Raw genomic sequence first — 20,430 nt, 5'->3', positions numbered from 1 at the left:
AACAGACAGAAGTAATTTATTGAAACATTCTAGTCACTCAAATAATCAAAGGGAAACCAGCAAAACAGCAATAACCTTAAAATTCTTTATTCATAAACTTGATGCAAGTTTACAAATTACTGTACATGGTCAAAATTTCTTCAAATGGAGAATGAAAAATAAAAGAGAACCAAAGTGAACCAACGGTGCCAGAAAATGAACTGACAATTGAGATAAATGAATCTTTTCAACACACAGTCCAGTTAGAGAAGCGTGCAAGTCTATTCACCACGGCATGGCCACCAAACGTCAATCATCTCTTCATGTCCCCTCTCACCAGAGTTTTGGCTTTTGGGTGGAGGGGGGGCGATCACACAGGTGGATAAAGGCTGTGTAGTGGGGGAGGTTGTACTTCAAAGTTTAAGTCAAAGTTCATGGTCCAACTTTCCTGAGCCGCCAAACAACACAGGCCGTTAAGAGGCGAGGACACTTCTTGATAATGATACCCGATAATTCCTCCCCCCTCAGCGATATCAGACATGTAACAGGATGTGGAGCAGTGTGCTCAGAAAATACACAAAAAAATGTTTTTTCTGCTTTTTAAAATACTTCGCTCAGAAGGTGTTTGTTGTTATAAGTGACCTATCCAGACACAATGCTCCAGTTGTGCAAATATCTTCATGGGGAATATTTAAAGATCACACACTGAAAACATATCTATTGGGACGAGAAAAAAACAAAACAAAACAAAGACACTACAGTGGGTTTGATGAGCTGTTTACATGTGGTGGTCAACATGCGACTGCAAACCTGTTAAAATAGCATCTTTCTGTAAATGTCCTTCTTGCATCGCCTGAATGAATAGAAACATGTGGCCCATTATATTGTAAAGCTGGTTACATTTTCTGCTTTAGACATCAGATCAGTGGGCGAGAAAGCCTAAACGTCAGCACTGCAGAGCGATAATCAATTCCAGAAAAGAATCCAAAACCCAACATGTACATATACAGATCCCCTCCTAAGTGTTGTTTGTTACCTGAGTTGCCAGTCAAACATACTTTTGCAGACAGTGTTGAATAAACTGCAAAAGAGCGAACAGATAGAGAGATAGATACAGTGTGTGTCCTGTAGTAAAGGGGGGGGGGCAGTACTGCAGATGTACTACAGTATATTGCATGATCAGAGTTAAAACATACAAAGTTTCATGTCAGTTCTCATCACACTACAAATGATCCTTCTTGTTATACACCAAGAGCAACATGGAAACACATCTGTGGTATATTGTTGTGGCAAAGGAAGCCCTGCAAATGAGTGTTTAGCCCCGGGGGGGGGGGGGGGGGGATCCAGCTGCACGTAAGAGGGTAGCAGTGTCAATTCTAACCATGACAGGGGCAAAGCACTACAATCAAAAATGCTGCGAAACTGGGCAGAATGATGAAAAAAAACAATCACACCCAAAACCTTCATTTAGTCCCTCTATAAAGGCCATCGCAGCATGGTGACTGTCATCAAATCCAACTATATTTCATAACAGAGGCTGAGGCTCCTGTGCAGCACGCGGTTTACTTTTCACACACAGGGCTTCATTTTCAGCATCAAACCAGCTATCAACCTCTACAGCTGTAATCAAGAGAAAGCCCAATAGCCAAACTGAGCACTTGCAGGCCGACGTGTTAAAAATAAGGCAAAAAGAGCTCTTTAGCGTCAACGCTGAATCTGTTAGAACTTCCAAAATGACGCCATAACACTGATCTTATCCTCTTCTGGTGAAAATATATCTATTTCTCCTCCTTCCAGGATATGCTATATGTGGATTCTGAGATGTTTCAATGTCCTTTGGCCCTGTTTTATTATTAACCACTGGTGAATTTGTTCACCGACAACACTTTTCAATAACTTTGAAGCATTTTGATTCTGCTTGGCTGAATATTCTTCACACATTTTAAAAAACAAGGGCTGAGAGATACAGAGTGGCAGGTCATCTCAAGTCAAAGATAAGCTTCCAAAATAGGAAAATTGGCTTATTTATTGTCTAGAATGCTCAAATAGTAAAAACAATTGCCAAACAATATTTCTAAAACAATATTTGCAGTTATGTACCAGTTCATTTCCAAAAGAAAAAAGGGGGAAAAAAACAGCCGGGGTCAATAAAAACAGGCGCAGTGAGGTGCCACTCGAAAAGCTTCAGCATCAACCTTCTTTTAAAATTCCCATTCAAAGCGGGTGACTGACTGCTTGTGAAGCCCACTTTGTCAAAGCAGCTAAAGAAAAAGCATTTCCCCACATTTAAAGGGTGAAAGATTTTTTTAAAGACAAATGAGCATATTTAGAAAACAGGACTAGTGATACCCTCATGTCGACCCCCTCACTGTAGCACTGAGGGGAGAAGCCAGGTGATACCAGAATAAAGTCTTTCCTGGAGCGGGCAAGGGAATACCTGTCAGGTGAGCCAGTGAGATGGTTTCCACGAGAAAGATGATATATCCCCAGTCAAGTCAGAGGGGGAAAATATTCCAAAGAAAACAAGATACTTTGACCCAAAGACATGTTCTCAGTGCATAGTGGGAGTAGCTCCTTACCCGTCCTCTTTCGGTGGTGTGTACCAGCCTGTAGGAACAGAGAGAGAAACTGCTTTGCCGGTGCATCTGTACCATTGTCTGTCTGCTGAGGCCCAAGCATTCACAAATATTCACTCACCATTCTTTTCATGAATCTGCACGAGGGATTTGTATGACTGTTGTGCTCTGGCAAGATTGTACTGGTTCTGAAAAGTAAATGACGTTCTGTCAGACGTACAGAAATTACTCGCTCTGCAGGAACTAGTGCATATAAACAACCAATCAATGAAAAACACTTTACTACACATCCTCCCCATAATTTTCTGTCATCTTCTTACGATTGGCTCCAATAAAGGCATAAAATGACCGATGTAAATGCAAGTGTAACTATGTCACTATGACACCGCCCTCCTCGTCACATATGAAGTGACAGGTGAAAAGCAGTGAGGGGGATTTCAACACATATGGCCAGTAAGAGGTGGTCACAAGCTGTTGTAGAATCTACCTGGAGATGCATATATGTGGCTTAAGTTAATGAAATCACACTAATTTTAACCAGTTATGAGACACTTGAAATGATAGGTGTACAACAGATCTAGGATTTAACTCTTTTCCCATCACTTCAAGTGTAACGAGGCTGCTGTACTCTTTAAGGGCCTCAATCTCTCTCTGACTGGAGGCTTTTCGCCCCACCAGAAACACTTGTGCCTTTAGATGCGGTCGACTGACAGGCTGAGAGGTGACTACTGTCATCAGTTACCTTATTGGCTCCAAACTGCACTCTGGCTTTTCCTTTAACCAGAGTTGCATTTATCTGCATAATGACAGACTCTATGGAATAGGCACTGCTCCAGCCCTGAAAAAATAAAAAAACAAAAACACACACACACACACACACACACACACACACACACACACACACACACACACACACACACACACACACAATATTAATTCTGTTGTTCAAGTTGAGGAAAATAATGTCATAAGGTGTATCAAACTCATTCATATACCTGTTTTGTGAGAAGCTCCATGCACAAGGCCCCTCCTCCAAGAACATAACTGAAATGGAAAAATCAAAATTCACTATCACAGATTAGTATTGAATATTCTATATTAAAGCTGGTGTGAACATTTGATCAAGAAAGTGTTCACTAGAACTTTTGCAAATTTGTTGTGCTTCAAATTCATTCAACAATGCCTTGATTTGCCTTGAAGGAGAGATTTTGATTTGATTTTCACAAAGAGGCCGCGAATCTGTTGTGACTGCAACTTTTGGATGTGCAAAGAAATCCAAGCTGTAATTTTCAGGCTAGTTGATTTTTGCCTGTCATTAATAATCAGAACCCTTAAAAGAATCTGTCTGATTTGAGATGCATGATGGAATTGTATCACAGTGTTAAAGCACTGAATCCATTGCCAAGAAGTCTTAAAGCCGAATTGCAGTGGGTCATGATGATGCTTTTAAGAGTCAGAGGCTATAATTTGCAGCCAGTCATGAACAAACCACATAGCCTGTGTGAAGCAGTAGTAACATAAAGTCCACCCTGCACCTAAATCATAAAGTGATTCCTCGAAGGATCTGACATCAGCTTTGTAAGCAAGCAAAGCACAGTATCACCACATCTGCAAACGCATATGGTGTGAAACATTTAGAGTTAGTACTGCACATCTGAGTTTTTCAATTTCCATCCATTGATACTGTGAGTAAATCTCTCCAAACAAAGTCTGAAATCCATCACAAAATTGTGCGCACAACAAATATGGACCAAGTCCCAGCGAGTGAATACTTTCTTCAGAGCATTTAATGTGCAAACTGAGCAGGGGGAGATCACAACACACTCACCCTCCGGAGAGCACAGGTGAGACAACCCGTACAAAAGGTGGGTCAAAAGGAAAATTATCCTGTCACATGAAGAAAAAAAAAACCTTCAGTCTTGAGAAATCTCTTCCCCTCCCCCCAAAACCAAGTGACAAATATTATCACAGGACTCACTTTATAAGAGAAATTGAGCAGAATGTAGTCCACCCCTTCCTTTTCTTTTAAGACCTGCAAGTCACTATGTAATGGACTATCTGGGTCTACCCTGTAAGGAAGAAACACGAGTCAAATCTGTCAGAAAGTACAATGTTTGCAAAGCTGTAAAATGTTGAAAGCAACTGAATGAGACACTTACGTCCTTAACTTGACGTGCCATTCATAAAGGCTGTCACTGACTAGTTCGACTGAATAAATACCTGTGAAACAGACACAGAGCATTACATCAGTCTGCTGCTGAGATTTTCAAACAATAAAAGTCACCACTGCAGGGAAATGTGTCATTGTAGTCACCCGTCTTGTAACTCTGTGATCTGTAGATCTCCCTGAGTTCCTTCATTAGGCGGTCTGAGGCTTGCACAGAGCCAGACACTGCACCCTGCAACATAAATCAGAGGTGACTCACACAGACAGTAGGACATCAGGACAAATAACCAGACACTGTATAGCATGGAGGTGGGCAGGACATCAGGGCAGTCAGACATGCTGAGGTCCAGCAATTTGTTCAGTTCAGTTTTGCATTAAGGTGGGATCATTTCATCAGCTGTCTGGTATTTTGTTCCTGATTGCAAAAATGACATGAAAAGATTTCCTGATTCCAGGAAGCATCGTCACCTTCATCGATGAGGCCACTGTGTCACCTGATAACGTCCGGCTGTGCTGCAGCAAAAGTTGAGAGCCAACTAAATGTCTTGCTGGACAGCTTAGCGTTTTTATCTGCCGGCAGCAGCCAGACTATGTCAGCAGTGAAAGGAACGATGAGTCTGCGTTTCAGATTTAGTTCTGCTGTTCATCTGAACATAGCCAAAGTGACTGAGAAATGTCATTTGTCAGCGGGAGTAAAAGAGAAGATGTATAGCATAATTCTCTAGTGCTGTCAAACTATCCAGGAGTAGGGTTGAACAGCAAATGTTTATTCGAAAACTGCAGTGTTTCAGCCTTCGCAGCAAACAAAGGGTGATCTAAATTGACTCTGAGTTTTAGTTATTTATAATGTCAATTGCCAACAAATGTGAGATCTAATGAGATATGATGAAGTATTTTAAAGGATTTTAAAATGCTGTTGATGTAAAAACAAAAAAAAAAAAAAGAGGAAAAAGTAGCTCCTCCTTTTCGCCTCTATTACAATCACCAAAAATCAACAGAGAAAAACAAGTAAATTTTCACTTACATTCAAGTGATCCTGTCTCTGGTTTTTGCGAATCTTTTCCAAGATGGCCAGATTTTCTTTTTCTATCCCGTCATCTTCTGACTTTTTTCCATCTGCCGGCTCCTCTTCTTTCATGTCATAATGGTCCAGGTCTTGGTCCAGGTCAATGTCCTGCTGCCAGTGTATCAGTTATGTTTAGAAACAGGGTGTAAAACAAACCAGACCATTAAGCTATAAAGAATATGACTGCAGTGAATGAATGCTCATAGGTACCTCTCCCATTTCTTCCTCCTCTTCCTCTTCAGATGTCACCTCATCTGGCGGCCCGTGCTGTAGTGTGTTGAAACATTGTCACTGACAAACACTGAGATTTCAAGTGCAACACAAGAGACACTGAATTTTACTCTTATTTTAGGTCAGTACCTTTCGTTCTTGAGTAATAGGGCCAGCAGGTAGAGGCTGGTCAAGCATTTCTACATCTGGATGTTGTGGCAGGTTGTAAAGCCGACAGAGATCACAAATGAGGCGCTTCAACTGCTGAAGAAGCTGCAGGTGAAATCGGCCAGATAAAGCAACAATAATGAAAACCACGTTCTACCAAGTTTCTACTGTTACAGCAGTAAACTAATGTGACATAGACATTTTGAGCGAGCCTCTGTGAGCTGAATCCACATCGACCAACTTACCAACGTGCTGCCTTTTCTCACATCCTCTAAGCGCTCCAATACTTCAGCCAGACTAGGATCATCAGAGTCAACAAACCATATTGGGGGTGTTGAGGGATAGGATTCCTGCAACAGAGGCAACCGTGCAAGATGGAAATTTAGCCAACCGTGCTTGTATTTAACAGCTTTCTTGTATACAGCTTGTATATCAGAACTTAACAGTTAACACTACTCTTATGAAACCAAATGTTGCCTAGGGGAAGCTCATCTTATAGCCAATGCTGCAGTTTAGCCCAAATCTATAAACGATTTCAGACCAAAACTCTTAACCCACACAGCCACCCACTGAACAAAATGATTTGTCTACCGCCTGCAACAGCATCTCGCACTGGATGGCAAGTGGCCGAATGCTGCACTGAGCCTTCAAATTCTGGATGGGTTATGATTTCAAAATTTTTAGGACAGTCATTAAATTGCAACTATCACCTTGTCTTAAAGTATATTTTCCATAGTTTTTTAACCTGTGTGGGTGTGATGTAATTGAAGTACATCCCTCTCGTGTGTGAGTGAAGAGTACCTGGATGTTACTGCAGCTAGTGAGTAAGCACATGCTTCAAGTAGTGAGTTGTAACAGTGTCCAGATAAGCTTAAGTTACAGCCTGACAGTGTGAGAAGACAGGGTGTTTGCTGCTTCAGAGGAAATAAAGTTGCTGTTTACAAATGGCACCACAGCGTCTCAATACCATCCTTCATCAGACTGCTCTGCTCAGCCAGTTACAAGCTCTGCCAGAGCTGGTTATTAGCTATGAGCCCGGCTAAAGTAGTCCAAAGAAACCAGTGCGCTCACAACTATGGTAAGACAGGTAAAGCTAGATGCTAGCATGTCACAAGTCTACCAAAACTATGCAGTCATTTATGAGCCAAGCACTCTCACTCGGTGTGTGCACATGTCCACATGAGCAGGGGTGGGGTGGAGGGACAAAGAATGGTTGAAAAGTTCCCAGTGAATATCACATTATCTTTGCTTGAAATGCCCTTCCCTACTTCAAAATAGACCTTTATACAGCTGTTAAGACATGCGTCACTTCAGACTTCAGTTTACATGACTACTATATGACAAGATGCATTGTCAACATATCAATTAAATTTGAGTTTTATTACTTTGAATGACTTTGGCTGACATGATGCATCAATGGTGGTTTGGTTTTCAGACACTTTTGTGTTATTAAGCACCAAGTCAGACATATCAGAGCTCCCACAAAAATTGCAAGCATAATTATGACTTATATGTTGAAGTGAACATTATTTAGAAGTAAAAATCTGGTAATTATAGTAATTCTGATATGAACAAGTCATAAAAAAATCATTCTTGAGCAGACTGTTATTGCCAAGCACTTGCGAAAATATGTTGACCTACGTATGCCTCCTGATCATTGCATGAACAAGGCTTAAGCCACTGAATACAAACAGCCATCACTCAACATTTCAGCTATCTCAGCTATGCGATCCAGCACAAACAAAAACCAAAGCCAAAGAAGATACTCACCGTGGATTATGTCCCAACAGAGCAAATCAGTGCATCACCACAGATAATGATGCTAGTGGTTCTCAGTCCTGTTCCCGGGTACTCCAGGCCATGCATATTTTCCTTTACCTGCTCGTCCTAGAACTGATTGGCTAAATCAGATGAGTTCAGCCAATCAAGCACTGCTGACCACACATGATCCAACTAATCAGACAAGGGAAATATGCATGTCTTGGGGTATCCAGGGGCAGGACAGACTGAACTACATGGTGGGACCACATTGTAATTACTCACTTCTTTGTTTTTCAGAGGGAAGACTGTGAGGCCGAATGTACTCAGGTTGCTTTGAGGTTGATCTCACTCAAAGGCGATGCAGACTGACTCAGCTTAAGTCTCAACATGACACGGCTATCAAAACATTTTAACAAGCCTGTCTGTCCCCACAAATGAGCACAAGTGGAAGTGTACGTGTGTGTTTTTTGCTTACAGATGAGGATGTGGTCAGGATGGTGTGCACCACCTGAACCATACAAATACAAGTGCCATGACAAGAGAGCGCTCCAGTTGCTGCAGACATCACTTACACTTTGTCATGATTAACATCATGTTTGATGATCATTTACATAGCTGATAACGTACATACACCACTTTAAAGAGTTTGTGTTGAAATGCAACAAAATACCAGGCCCATCTGACGATGTATCACGTCAGGTATATACTTTATCAAAATTTCTATCACGTTGCAGCTACGATCAAATTATTAGCTGTTTAGAAAAATAACACAAAATTAAGTACAGTGGAGACTTCTTCATATCTACATTATATCGCTGTGTACATATTTAAGTGTCCTGGTAAAGGAGCCGTTAACGTCACAGCTTTAATATGTGCCAGTAAGTTCGTCAGAGGGATCCGTCTATTTACTGAAGAGGAAGAAAATACAGTAGAACAACACATCGTTAAACCGCCTCTATTGAACATTAAAGATGTTTAAGGGACATTCAGCTGAGAGTCTGTTAATATTAACGTGCTATTTGAAATATACTTAAAAACATCAGTGATTTTGCTCAAGTCCCGCTTTGGCTCAGCTAAATAACGTCAAGATTAAACTATATACGCAGGTTCAGTAGTCAGAAAGTTAGCAACCGTAGTACTGCAAACAGTAACGTAGTTATTTTGGCTAACAAGACAAGCTAGCATCAACGTTACTTTCAGTAAAGAGGAGGCTAGCAAAAGCTACCGCAGCGCCGTTACAAATCGACGTTTTCTCGTATACTTTTTCAAAGTGAATTTATCACCGGTGCTGTGTCGTTTTCTTTAATCAGTGAGATTACTTAGACCTTGATGCCTAAACACAACACGGACATAAAAGCCAACACTTTAACTGTATTTAATTTGTAAACACGGAACATTCCGCGGAAAGATTTGGTTTCAGTTGATAGTCAGTAGCTGCGTTAGCTTGTGCGCAGAGCTGGCCTGGACTCACCGTGATGTTGCAGTGAATGATCAGCAGCTTATCTCCTGTTACGTTGAATTGGCAACTGAGTTCGTCAGGTTTCCAGTCTATTATTCTGAACCGTTCGTGATTTGGGTCAAAAATTGACTCCAAAAACTTCAATTCGGCCTTCAGCCCCGAAACCGACATCTTCTACTCATCTCAAACCACCAGGCCGCTGGCAGAGGGGAAGTCGGGGCGGGATGTGACCGCGCAGTTGAGTCGGGTCTACGGATCTCGCATGTTAGCGTGAGAACAACAACAAAGGGCTGGAGGGTGAGGTTCATCATGTGCACTGTCAGAACTATTTGACAGGTAGGACACTCCACAGTTTCTGTTTAATTTATATGTGCTTCACTATATTTCACTTGATTTTATTTTTTTGCTGTATTTTTTGATATTATATGATTTTATTTAATTTCATACCAGTATTCACAACCCACAGGGTCTTAAAACAGGACGAAAACATTCTAAATGACTTCTATATGTATCTAATAAGTATACAATATATAATATACAGGCAAACAACAGCTGGGCAGGGTGGCAGCTGGCCTGGGCCCCCAGACCAGAGGCCCCAAAAGCCCCACATTCACTGTGTGTCAGTTGGTTTGTTTGCAAAGTTGTTTGGGAATTTCCACCACAACCATACAATGTCAACTAGGTCCTGAATTATTACTTAACCCTGTCTCACACTCCAGTTTTAAAACATGTCACACCTTTAGTTTGGACTGTACTCAGAGTTTCTGGGGTTGGTATAGTTGCGTCTCTGTGTAAAATATAATAAAGTTGCCGCTATTTGCATGCAGCGTGCTGTGTGCTTGACGGGAACTTGCAGATAGTAGGGTCCCAACAGCAGGTATTTGCTCTGGGGCACAATACAGGTTTGATTAACAGGTAAGCTGTTCCACTGGTAAAGCTCCTCTTTTAGCCTTTTAATGTGATATTAATGACAACAATGGTAGTAGTAGTAATGTCACCTTGTGACTTTTTTTAATTTTACATCATGGACTGCAATAGAAATAGGTCTTGATTTGTGTCTTCTTGACACCTTGACCCTTTGCATGTCAAATGAGCAAAAAAACAGGGGAAAAAAATCCATGTATGTCATGTATGTATGTTACATCGACAGCTGTCTTCATAATGTTCCTTTATGGAACATTATTGTTTTAACTTGGCATTTTCATTTTTTTTCTTTTTTTAATGCAGAGGCTGATTTAATGAACACAATAATCCCAATATTAGCAGAACCCTGTAAGTCCCCACCTTTACTCCCCCCTCCACCCTGCAGGTGTCTTATAGTAAAACACAGGTACTCCATGCAACACAATATCCTAAACTCTTTGTGTGTCTGTGCTTTTTGGAAAATGGAGTGTTATTGTTGGACATGGGTGCAGCCGTTGTGAAAACTGGACTTATTAATATCATTTCTCTGTTCAGGTACAATCATGTACCATTTTATGGTACGTGTACTGACTTGACACTAGATGGCACCACAGATAAACATGCCCTGCTTACAACTAAACATGAACTCTTTTTGTAGCTGTGCACGCGTTTTAGGACAGGGCCTTTATCTGCAGCAGTACACACCTTCTTTTACAACAGAACTGTATGTAGTGCATTGCATGTAACTACATGTCAGCAAGTCATGACTTTGAAGGGTTGACTAAGAGGTGCTTTCACCACTCAGTCAACAACTGTGCACAACACCGGCCTCCTTATTGAATAACTAATACCATAGTTTAACTGGCACTTTGAAGTTGGATTACCTTTCCTGTAACAGTGGATTTTGGTAAGTGTGAATGAAAAGCTTTATTGTGAGCACGTGTAAAGTAAAAACAGCTATGGACTGTGGAAACATGATACAACATTGGTTGTTAAAATGGAAGTGTGAAGTTTAACAGAAGGTAATGCTTGCTAACAGTTATTGCAATCCACTTATGTTTTCATTTAAATGTATTAAACATGCATACATTAAACACCAAGTCAGTCAATTGGAAATGACAGAAAAAAAATCCAGTGAATTTTGCTGCTTTGGCGACTCTTGTTTTTCTTTGGCCATTTCATCAGTGCTGGAAGACGTATTGTTTGCTTCACTAAAAGTAGCAATAAAACTATAGAAAAATACTCCATTACAAGTGAAAGTCTATACACAATCTTAATTTCAGCAAAATTTACTTACCACGTATCGAAAGTAAAGGTTCTTGTTCTGCAGTAAAATGTCTACGATGACTAGTATATTAAGAAGCAATACATTATTATATTGTTACTACTGATGTCTAAGTAGTATTTTACTGTTGTACCTGGCTGAGGTGGAGTTAGTTTTAACTACAGCCCAGCTGTATGAAATACAGCTGAGCTGTTTTGTCCAGTGCTTTCAAATAGGGTACGAGCCCCTTCAGAAAGTGATGAGATAAATTTGAAGGGCTGTGAGATAATTAATGGGACAGGAAAGAAGAAAAAGTTCTGCTGTACAAATCTCTTGTCATCTTCTTGAGCTAATCTTAGTTTTTGTTTTTTTGGGGTTTTTTTTTTTTTTTTTGAAATATTGGATTTGATCCTTTTGGTCACAAGCAGTTTTGGGTGGAAATTTTTCTTTGGTGAATCTGTTGATGACTCATAAACATGAAATGCAACACGGGGCTCCAGCCACTGGTTTAATCTTTAACAAGCTTTACAAGCACATCATATATTCTCATGTTAAATTTTAATCTACAGTCAGTAACAAACTGTCAAATAATATAGTGGAGTAGAAGTAAAATAAAATAGCATCAAATGGACATACTCAAGTACTGTGCTTGAGTACATTTTCTTTGTTCTCTCCACAACTGTATCTCATGTTATAGTGCGGCTGCAAACACAAAAACATGCAAACCAGAAAGGCAGTAGTCTCTTATCTACTTGTTGTTGTGTTTTTAAGGTCTCCAAGGGACTTCGGCATGAAGCTGCCTCATTCATCTCTGCTTACCTTTGCTGTACTGTTTATACAACTATCCGGTATATCTGGGGGCAAGATCCTGGTGTTCCCATTGGATGGAAGCCACTGGGTAAACATGAAAGTACTCATAGAGGCACTGCATGCCAAAGGCCATAAGATCACCGTGGTCCGGGCGTCTGATAGCTGGTACATCGCTGAAAAGTCTCCTTTCTACAACTCTGTCACCCTCACCAGTAATGGATTTGAGCAAAACTTTGATACATTTTTGTCTCGACAGCTGGATATCCGGCTTCGGAGTAAGCAAACCTCTTTCTGGTCTCGCATGCGGACTCAAATGGAGCTGAACAGGGTGGTTGTGGAGCAGTTCTCTCATTTCCATAAGGGAATGAGTGAACTGATCATTCAGATGTTTGAAGATAAAAGCCTGATGCAGTCTTTTCTTGAAGCCAAATATGACGTGGTTTTGACTGACCCCGGCATTGGTGGAGGGGAAATGCTGGCACGTTGGCTCCAGGTTCCTCTTGTTTTTAATGTAAGATGGACTGTTGAAGGAGAAGCTCATTTCCTTATTGCCCCATCACCTCTGTCATTCATTCCTTTCACAGCAACAGAGTTGACAGATAAGATGACCTTCCCTCAAAGAGTCAGGAATGTTTGGAGTTATATCCTTGGGATGTACACAATGTCATCCATCGCAGCACCTCATTACAAACCAATAGTTCAGAAGTACTTTGGTCCTGATGTGGACTACTCATCACTTTTACTGGATGCTGATATATGGCTTATGAGGAATGATTTTGTCTTTGAATTTCCACGTCCAACGATGCCAAATATAGTCTATATGGGTGGGTTTCAGTGCAAGCCCCCAAAGCCGCTTCCTGCAGACCTTGAGGAGTTTGTCCAGAGTTCTGGAGACCATGGGGTCATTATGATGACCTTGGGAACTTTAGTGGCGAAGCTTCCTCAAGATATCGCTGAGGAGATTGCTGCAGCCTTCGCGCAGCTGCCTCAGAAGGTCGTGTGGAGGTATATGGGAGAAAGACCAGCAAATCTGGGCAACAACACATTAATGGTCAACTGGCTGCCTCAGAATGACCTCTTAGGACATCCCAAAACTAGAGTTTTTGTGACCCATGGTGGCACTAATGGGGTTCAGGAGGCAATTTACCACGGAGTTCCTGTGGTTGGGCTTCCTTTATTCTTTGATCAGCCTGACAACCTGTCCAGAATCAGAGCAAAGGGAGGAGCAGTGATAGTGGATATTGGCATGCTCGATAGACACATCTTTGCAGATGCCCTGAGGACAGCTCTTTACGATTCATCTTACACAGAAAACATGCAGACGCTCTCAAGGCTGCACAGAGATCAGCCCATGAAGCCACTGGACCAGGCAGTGTTTTGGATAGAATACGTGATCAGACATAAAGGAGCTCGTCATCTGAAGACACAATCCAACAAAATGTCCTGGTTTGTGTACAACTCTGTGGATGTCATTGCTGCTTTGTTGACAGCTGTGATGGTTATAATGTTCTTCTGCATTTCAGCTGTAAGGCTACTGTGGAGAATTATTTTTGCTGAGAAGAAAGTTAAACAACAATGACATAAAAAATAAAATGTGGGTTTTGTGTGTGAAATCAACGCATCACCAAATTAACCAACAATTATCTCTGTGTGAGATGCTGCTAATGTTGAAGTCATTACGGAAAATACTGCAGCATTTTTTAATTGATAAAATGTGAAAAATGACTTTGACATTATTAAGGCTCATAAAACCAATATACCAACAGTATTTCCAAAAACCCCAACGAATGAAGAGATGTTTTCAGTAACAAACATGTATTTGTCATCTAACACAAATACATACAACAGTGTTTGTCAGTGATTTAAAATATGTTTGGAGTGCAGCCTTTTTCTTTATTTCTTATTTTATGGGATTGACTCAATCAGTAAGTGCACGTTTTTTGTGGTATTACAAATAGAAAAAAAGACCTGAAATTTAAAATAAATGGTAAATTAGGAATGCATGAGTGAGCTAATATATGACCTTTTGATGTAGATATCACCCTAAACATGATCTGAATATGATTAAAATCTTTTTTTTGTCCGTGTGAACAAATCTTTATTTGACAAGTGACAGGTAGAAATAATGACAACATTTTCCGTACTTACACATCCCTCCCCATGGCAGCATTCCTCCTTATAGTCCTCCCCAGGGTCTCCGATGCACTGCTCACTCATAGATAAAGAGTAATGTGCAGCGTTAATCTGTTCATGACCTTTGAGCTTGTTCTGTACTTGTTCTGTACTAGCTCAAATAACACAATGTTGTGAGCCGGTAGTCATCTTTGGACTAAAAGTTTTTTGGCAGCTGTAAGACCCCCCAGCAACAGCTTACACTGTCTGCCATTTAATCTTCAATCATGTGTTTTTAGCTCCCTAATGAATTAAGCTGACACATATTACAGTTTGGACTTTGTGTCTTTGTGCCCAGGCCAATAACAAACTCTGTGACAGACCTTTAAAAGAAGAAGTTTTTTGGGGTTCTTAGAGGCACAAAAGGTATTTTTCAACACACTGTTACAAGAAATGTTTTCATCTTTTGCTTTAAAAGTCTCTCTTCGATGTTCTCAGCCCACACAGGTTCCTCACACAGGCTGTTTAAATCACCAATCTTATTGATGCTTTTGGAGGCCAATGGTTTGAATTCCAGTGGTCCATTTACAATGAATATATTCCATGTTATGCCACAAGGGGGTGATATACTACTATTTCAGTTTCCCCTCCAGGTTATTTCTCTACAATTCCCGAATTTTCTAATTCTGTTGGCAATAATGGGACCATAATGTAGCATACCGTGTTTCTCTTTTGAACCAGAAATACAACATCCTTTTATCTCCACAGTTGAATGTAATTGTCCTCTAAAGGTCAAAAGAGTATTTGTTAAGTAACATCATGATAAGATCTCATTGAAAATTTTAAGTTATTAAGGGGAAGCCTACTGTGACCTTTATGTCTCTGCAGTAATGATAGTTTGAGTTTAGGGTGGCCATTATTCTAAATATATTTATTCAATTTCAATTCAATTTTATTTGTATAGTGTTGTTATGTCCCAGACTAGGGGAACCAGGACACAACACAAAAGGGCTCCCCTCTTCCTCCCAGCTCCCAAGAAAGGCTGGTCACAACTTTATGCAGTCTAACAAGGTTTTTATTTATTTAATCAAGTAGCAATGGCGTCGGGGAGGGCATGGCCAAAATAACAAACAAAAGACTTCCAATAACAGGTAACGAACACACACAAACTCAGCCACAGGCCACAGCGGCACAGCCCTCTCTTGGAAGCGGAAGGATAAGCAGGAGAGGGAGACGGTCCACCGACCTCCCCCTTAAGTAGCAGCACCAGCCAATCACACCTCCTCACCTGTAATAAGGGCAGATACACATACACACACACACACACACACACACACACACACACACACACACACACACACACACACACACACACACACACCCTCTTGTGCCCAGGATGACACACAGCATCCAGGATACACCAACCAAATGCAACAAATCATAACAATCATAACAGCGCCAAATCACAACAGAAGTTGTCTCAGGACACTTTCCATATAGAGCTGGTACAGACCAAGCTCTTTTATCTACAGAGAACCAACAATTCTCCCATGAGCAAGCACTTGGCGACAGTGGCGAGGAAAAATTTCCTTTTAACAGGCAGAAACCTCAGGCAGAACCAGGCTCTGGGTGGGCGGCCATCTGCCTCGACCGGTATGTACTAATTGATGAATTCGGACCCAATAATTGAATGGGGGAGAGAGCAGGATCCTTGCACCCACGAAGTCAATGCGAGGCAGAACTTTCATTGTCATTGCAGATGTGTTAGTCTGTAATGAAGCACGTGACTTGGCACAAATTGGGAGGTCATATTCATAGTTACTCTTCATGATGGTCTGGAGAGGTGTGTGCATCTGGATTGTTAAATATGTCATTTTTGGTGATATGGGAATTGGGCTCAATATTTTAGCATTTTTAGATGCTTTGTTTAACAGCGTCAGAGCAGATTTCATGCCCTGACTGGTGTTCGCAGTCTTCAAATACTTCTAAAAGAGAGGTCATAGACTTTTCTATGTCTGTTAAGTGTCTGAGAATGTCATCTGCAAAGAATCTGGTAGATGTATGTGAACACATAGAAGGAATTTGACCCCAGTTTAAGCATTGCATGTCATAATGGGGAGTTTTGCAGAGCCCGAAAGCAGAACAGCAGGTAGAATTCAGTACAAAAGAAGACAGGTAATTGTAATAATGTACAGTCAATGGACTTGCATAGAAAAAAAAGACCTACAGCTCGAGGACAAAAAAAATACAAATAAAAAAAAATTGTGATTGACACCAGTATGGTGTCACATATTCCTTCAGACCACAATATCACAGACTGAGTTGACTTGAAATGATGCAAGGTTTCGAAACCGCCAAACATCAAAAAGTTTGAAGCTGTCTATCATTTAAGGCCACAAAGGCTGATCACTGGTTATGTGTGAAAGCATCTGCGACATGTGGTATAGACCACATTCATTCTGCCACCCATCAACAACTCAGAATCTGCAAGGCAAAGTGAATTCTCAGAAATTGAACACAATTTTCACATCTTATATCAATTTGCAAATATGTAAGATAAAACTTTATTTATCCCATGCTGGGGTAATGAAATATATGCTATTCCTATATGCTTCATATGCATGGTTTTCCATTAAGGAGCTAAATGTTGATTCCCAGTAAAGAGATAATGTATTAATTAGAAACAATTCCTTCAGTTATTAATGACAAAAAGCTTAACATAAATGTAATTTAACATATGCTTTTTATTTAATTGTATTACAATATATACATATATAAAAAGGAAATACATATTAAATTGTATTGTTTTTCGTTCTTTTTTTGATTTGTTTTTATAGACATTTTAACTCTTCCATACATAAGGATCAAAGTGTCACATAAATGGTAAATGCATCACAGCATTTAAATAAAAAATGTAATTAGACTGGTTACAGGAAATATTGTAACACTTGATATTAAGTTGCACCCACTAACCATTAACTAGTTCCTTATCAGAATGCATATTAGAAGAATACTAACTCTCCTAATCCTAATAACCCTAACCCCTGAACCAGAATAAGGCATTACTAAGTGCCTCATAATGACTAACAAAGAGCCACTATGCTACTTACATGCACGATAATAAGCAGCTACTTAATGGTTAATATGTGTACCTCAATATAAAGTGTTACTGGAAATTTTAGCTTGACAGTTTTTGCTTGGAATTACATTAAATGCAAAAAATCTCAAACTTGTGTTTACAGCCTTTGCTTTAGTCTGGCACTTGTGTAAAGTACATGCAAGAATATTATAATAACAGGAATTTCCTATTTCATTCTGAAGCACATGGCAGGACATAAAAATACAATTGACTTCTTAATTTTACTTATTTACATCAGAAATGACTGACTGAGGAGCAAAGTGCCCTTATCCACTTCCATGTTATTCACATTATGTAGCCTGCCAGATGAACTGGAAGGGAAGCATGTAATATATTATATTAGCCTTCGGTCTTCTCCATTTTTGAAGTTGTGTCCAATTTTCTTTTCAAGTTCCCAACTCTTCCAGCTTCAGATCGCCTCTGTTTTGTTCATGTGAGTAACCAGTTTCTTGGACTCGCTCTTCCTTTTGGCAGCACTTACAGAGTGTCTTATAGATTGTAAATAATGCAAACGAGGCCGTGAGGACTGCGATACACCCCATTCCGATGGTCTAAACCACAGGGCAAAGAATAAACAAAGAAATAGACAAGTGAAATTAAAAGCCGGCTATCAACACTGATAATCAAATGTTAGTTGTAGAAAGTATATTTTCTTGCTAGGATTGTTAATCATAGCATGTTAGCATGCTAATGTTTTCTGAAAGTGGCGCTATGTTTACAGTCTCATGGAGCATGGCTGCAGATTCTTAGTCCTGTTGGCAGATCCGTTCCTGACAAATGCCAAACCAACTATTTTTAGAAACATCAGATTTTTCCTTACCTGAGACAGAGAAAACCATTCTTGAGTCTTGATCATGAACTCCTGCGATGAGTTTTGGTTGGCTGGTTTACACCATTTCTGAGGAGCAGCTTCAGTAACAACTACATAACTGCCTGACCAGAAGGTCTTGGCACAGGCAAAGTAGCGGCCATCCATGAACATCAGGATGAGCCACACTATAGCAGGGGCAAAGCTGTTGACCACCACTGCTACACAGTGTGACCAGCCTCGACGCTGATATCCTTGAATGTTGACCATCAGCAGAAAGACCAAAACTGCAGGAACAACAAAAAATGCAGATGCAAACAAAGCATTATATTGACTTTTGCAAGGGCAAGCAAAATCCAATTCAACCAACTTCTCCAAGCAAATAAGGATGAAGCCAAAAACCGCATTTGATGCAACAGGGCTCTTCTCAAATTCACGTTTCACTATAGAGATCCAGTCTTTCTTCATTTTCAATCTGCATAAAGAGAAAGATGAAAGGTCAGAAAATGTGAATTAATGACAATGAAGGCTCTATTTTCATCAACTGAAAATCAAAAATCAAAATACAGATACAACATTTATCTGTCAGAAGTGATCATATATCTATTTACGAAACTAAAAGCTATTGTAAGCAGGGTTGCAACATGGAAGCAAGATGAATAATTTTGTTATTTGCTCACTTGATGTAATTGTGTTGTTTTTCTCATTGTGTATCTGATCTTATATGTCATGTGTCGTCCTGTCCTGTAAGATTTGGTTCAAGTGCCAAAAGTCACAAGTGTCTTTATCTTTTGTTCCCCATGAGTCACATTCACCATGAACATTCAGGGAAACATGATCTTGATAGACTGAATTAAAAACAATTTCAGTCTACTTGATCCTTTCTTAAACTTAAAATTAAAAAACATTTTTTGCACACACAAGAAAATGGATTGATCTAATTCTTTTATTCCATGTTGTGGAATATCAAATGCATAGAAAATCTCTATATTTTTTACCAAATAATAAAATAAATGACTTAGTTTCTCATTTTAAAATAAAAGAAGAGTAAGAAGAGTACATGTAATTCGGCAACACAAACAAACAGCAAAAAACTTTAATAGGGATTTAAAAAAGTACACAATCTAATATAAAACCTAAGGACTTGATAAAACCTGGCACCAATCTGTTTCCCAATATCAATTTTTACAGTAAGAATACATAAGATACAGTAAGCTTTACCTGAAGATTGAGGATACCGCGACAAACGTACTCTTCTTGAGGACTTGACTTGAAAGTCAAGGTGAGAAAGTGAAACTCTTTCAGGTGTTCTCTCTTTCACTCGTGTATCATTTTGACCTTTGCACACCTTCTATCTTGGGAGTTGCCTTTTATTACCTTTTGTTTACCCCCAACACTTTTTCTGTCCTCATGACATGACATCTCACCTTCAGGTCTGTCAGTCTGCGTGTTGTCACATATAGGCATCAATTTACACAGCCAACAGGTAGTCAACTATTGGCTGTTTAGATATGAATGAGCCCATCACCTACAGTTACACAATGCTGTTGGACCGTCTGGTTAGTTGATGTCATTCCAACTCTGTTAACAAGTCTGCTACTCTTGGTAGGAATTTGCATTTCAAATGCCACATCGTTGTAGTGTCATGGTTTTAAGCATTAGCTTTATTATTTCCTGTTTTATTTTGAAAGTTTACCTCATGTGTGATCTTCTATTTTACTTCCTGTGTTTTCCCACCCTTGTGATTGATTTGTTTCACCTGTCCCTTGTCAGTCTTCCCTCCCAGTGTGTTTAAGTCTGTGTGTTTGCTCAGTCTTTTCTAGTTTGTCCTTGTACATGTTGTGTGTTGTGTGAAGAGTGTTTTCCTGTGTGGTTGGATTTGTGCTTCGTCTTCGTTGCTTGTTTTTGGATCTTTGGATTTTGTTTGTCTATTGGACTGATTACTTTGGTCTTGACCCTCACCTGCTTCACCCTCCTGTAAGTCTTTGTTAGTTGCCATTTTGCTTTA

General features: G+C 39.9%; 1 protein-coding gene and 1 pseudogene across 2 annotated transcripts; one reads left to right on the top strand and one right to left on the bottom strand.

Moving 5' to 3' along the window:
• Positions 1–71: 71 nt before the first annotated feature.
• Positions 72–9,634, bottom strand: LOC139338037 (ubiquitin-conjugating enzyme E2 Q2-like). 2 transcript variants are annotated; one of them, XM_070972930.1, is made up of 13 exons: positions 9,399–9,634; positions 6,412–6,516; positions 6,149–6,271; positions 5,999–6,055; positions 5,747–5,899; positions 4,870–4,954; positions 4,715–4,775; positions 4,534–4,624; positions 4,384–4,442; positions 3,551–3,599; positions 3,298–3,393; positions 2,677–2,743; positions 72–2,586 (listed from the first exon to the last, which is right to left on the bottom strand). In XM_070972930.1, the coding sequence occupies exons 1-13, from the start codon at positions 9,555–9,557 to the stop codon at positions 2,555–2,557; spliced, it is 1,137 nt and encodes a 378-aa protein (XP_070829031.1). In that variant the 5' UTR covers positions 9,558–9,634; the 3' UTR covers positions 72–2,554. The 2 variants fall into 2 exon arrangements, with proteins under 2 accessions (XP_070829031.1, XP_070829032.1); XM_070972931.1 differs by having other exon boundaries at positions 5,747–5,896.
• A 26-nt stretch (positions 9,635–9,660) lies between these two features.
• On the top strand, positions 9,661–14,046 carry LOC139338036 (UDP-glucuronosyltransferase 2C1 pseudogene; annotated as a pseudogene).
• Positions 14,047–20,430: the final 6,384 nt, after the last annotated feature.

This window comes from Chaetodon trifascialis, chromosome 10, assembly GCF_039877785.1.
Source record: "Chaetodon trifascialis isolate fChaTrf1 chromosome 10, fChaTrf1.hap1, whole genome shotgun sequence".
NCBI classification, from domain to species: Eukaryota; Metazoa; Chordata; class Actinopteri; order Chaetodontiformes; family Chaetodontidae; genus Chaetodon; species Chaetodon trifascialis.
This window is presented reverse-complemented; position numbering and strand designations above follow the sequence as displayed.

Bases quoted from the DNA above. Each gene is read 5' to 3' on its own strand.
- LOC139338037 (XM_070972930.1), bottom strand. From the start codon at position 9,557: ATGTCGGTTTCGGGGCTGAAGGCCGAATTGAAGTTTTTGGAGTCAATT. The intron at 6,272-6,411 runs GTAAGTTGGTCG...TTTCACCTGCAG, and splicing joins TGAGAAAAGGCAGCACGTTG to CTTCTTCAGCAGTTGAAGCG. The intron at 3,394-3,550 runs GTATATGAATGA...TTATTTTTTCAG, and splicing joins TGGAGCTTCTCACAAAACAG to GGCTGGAGCAGTGCCTATTC.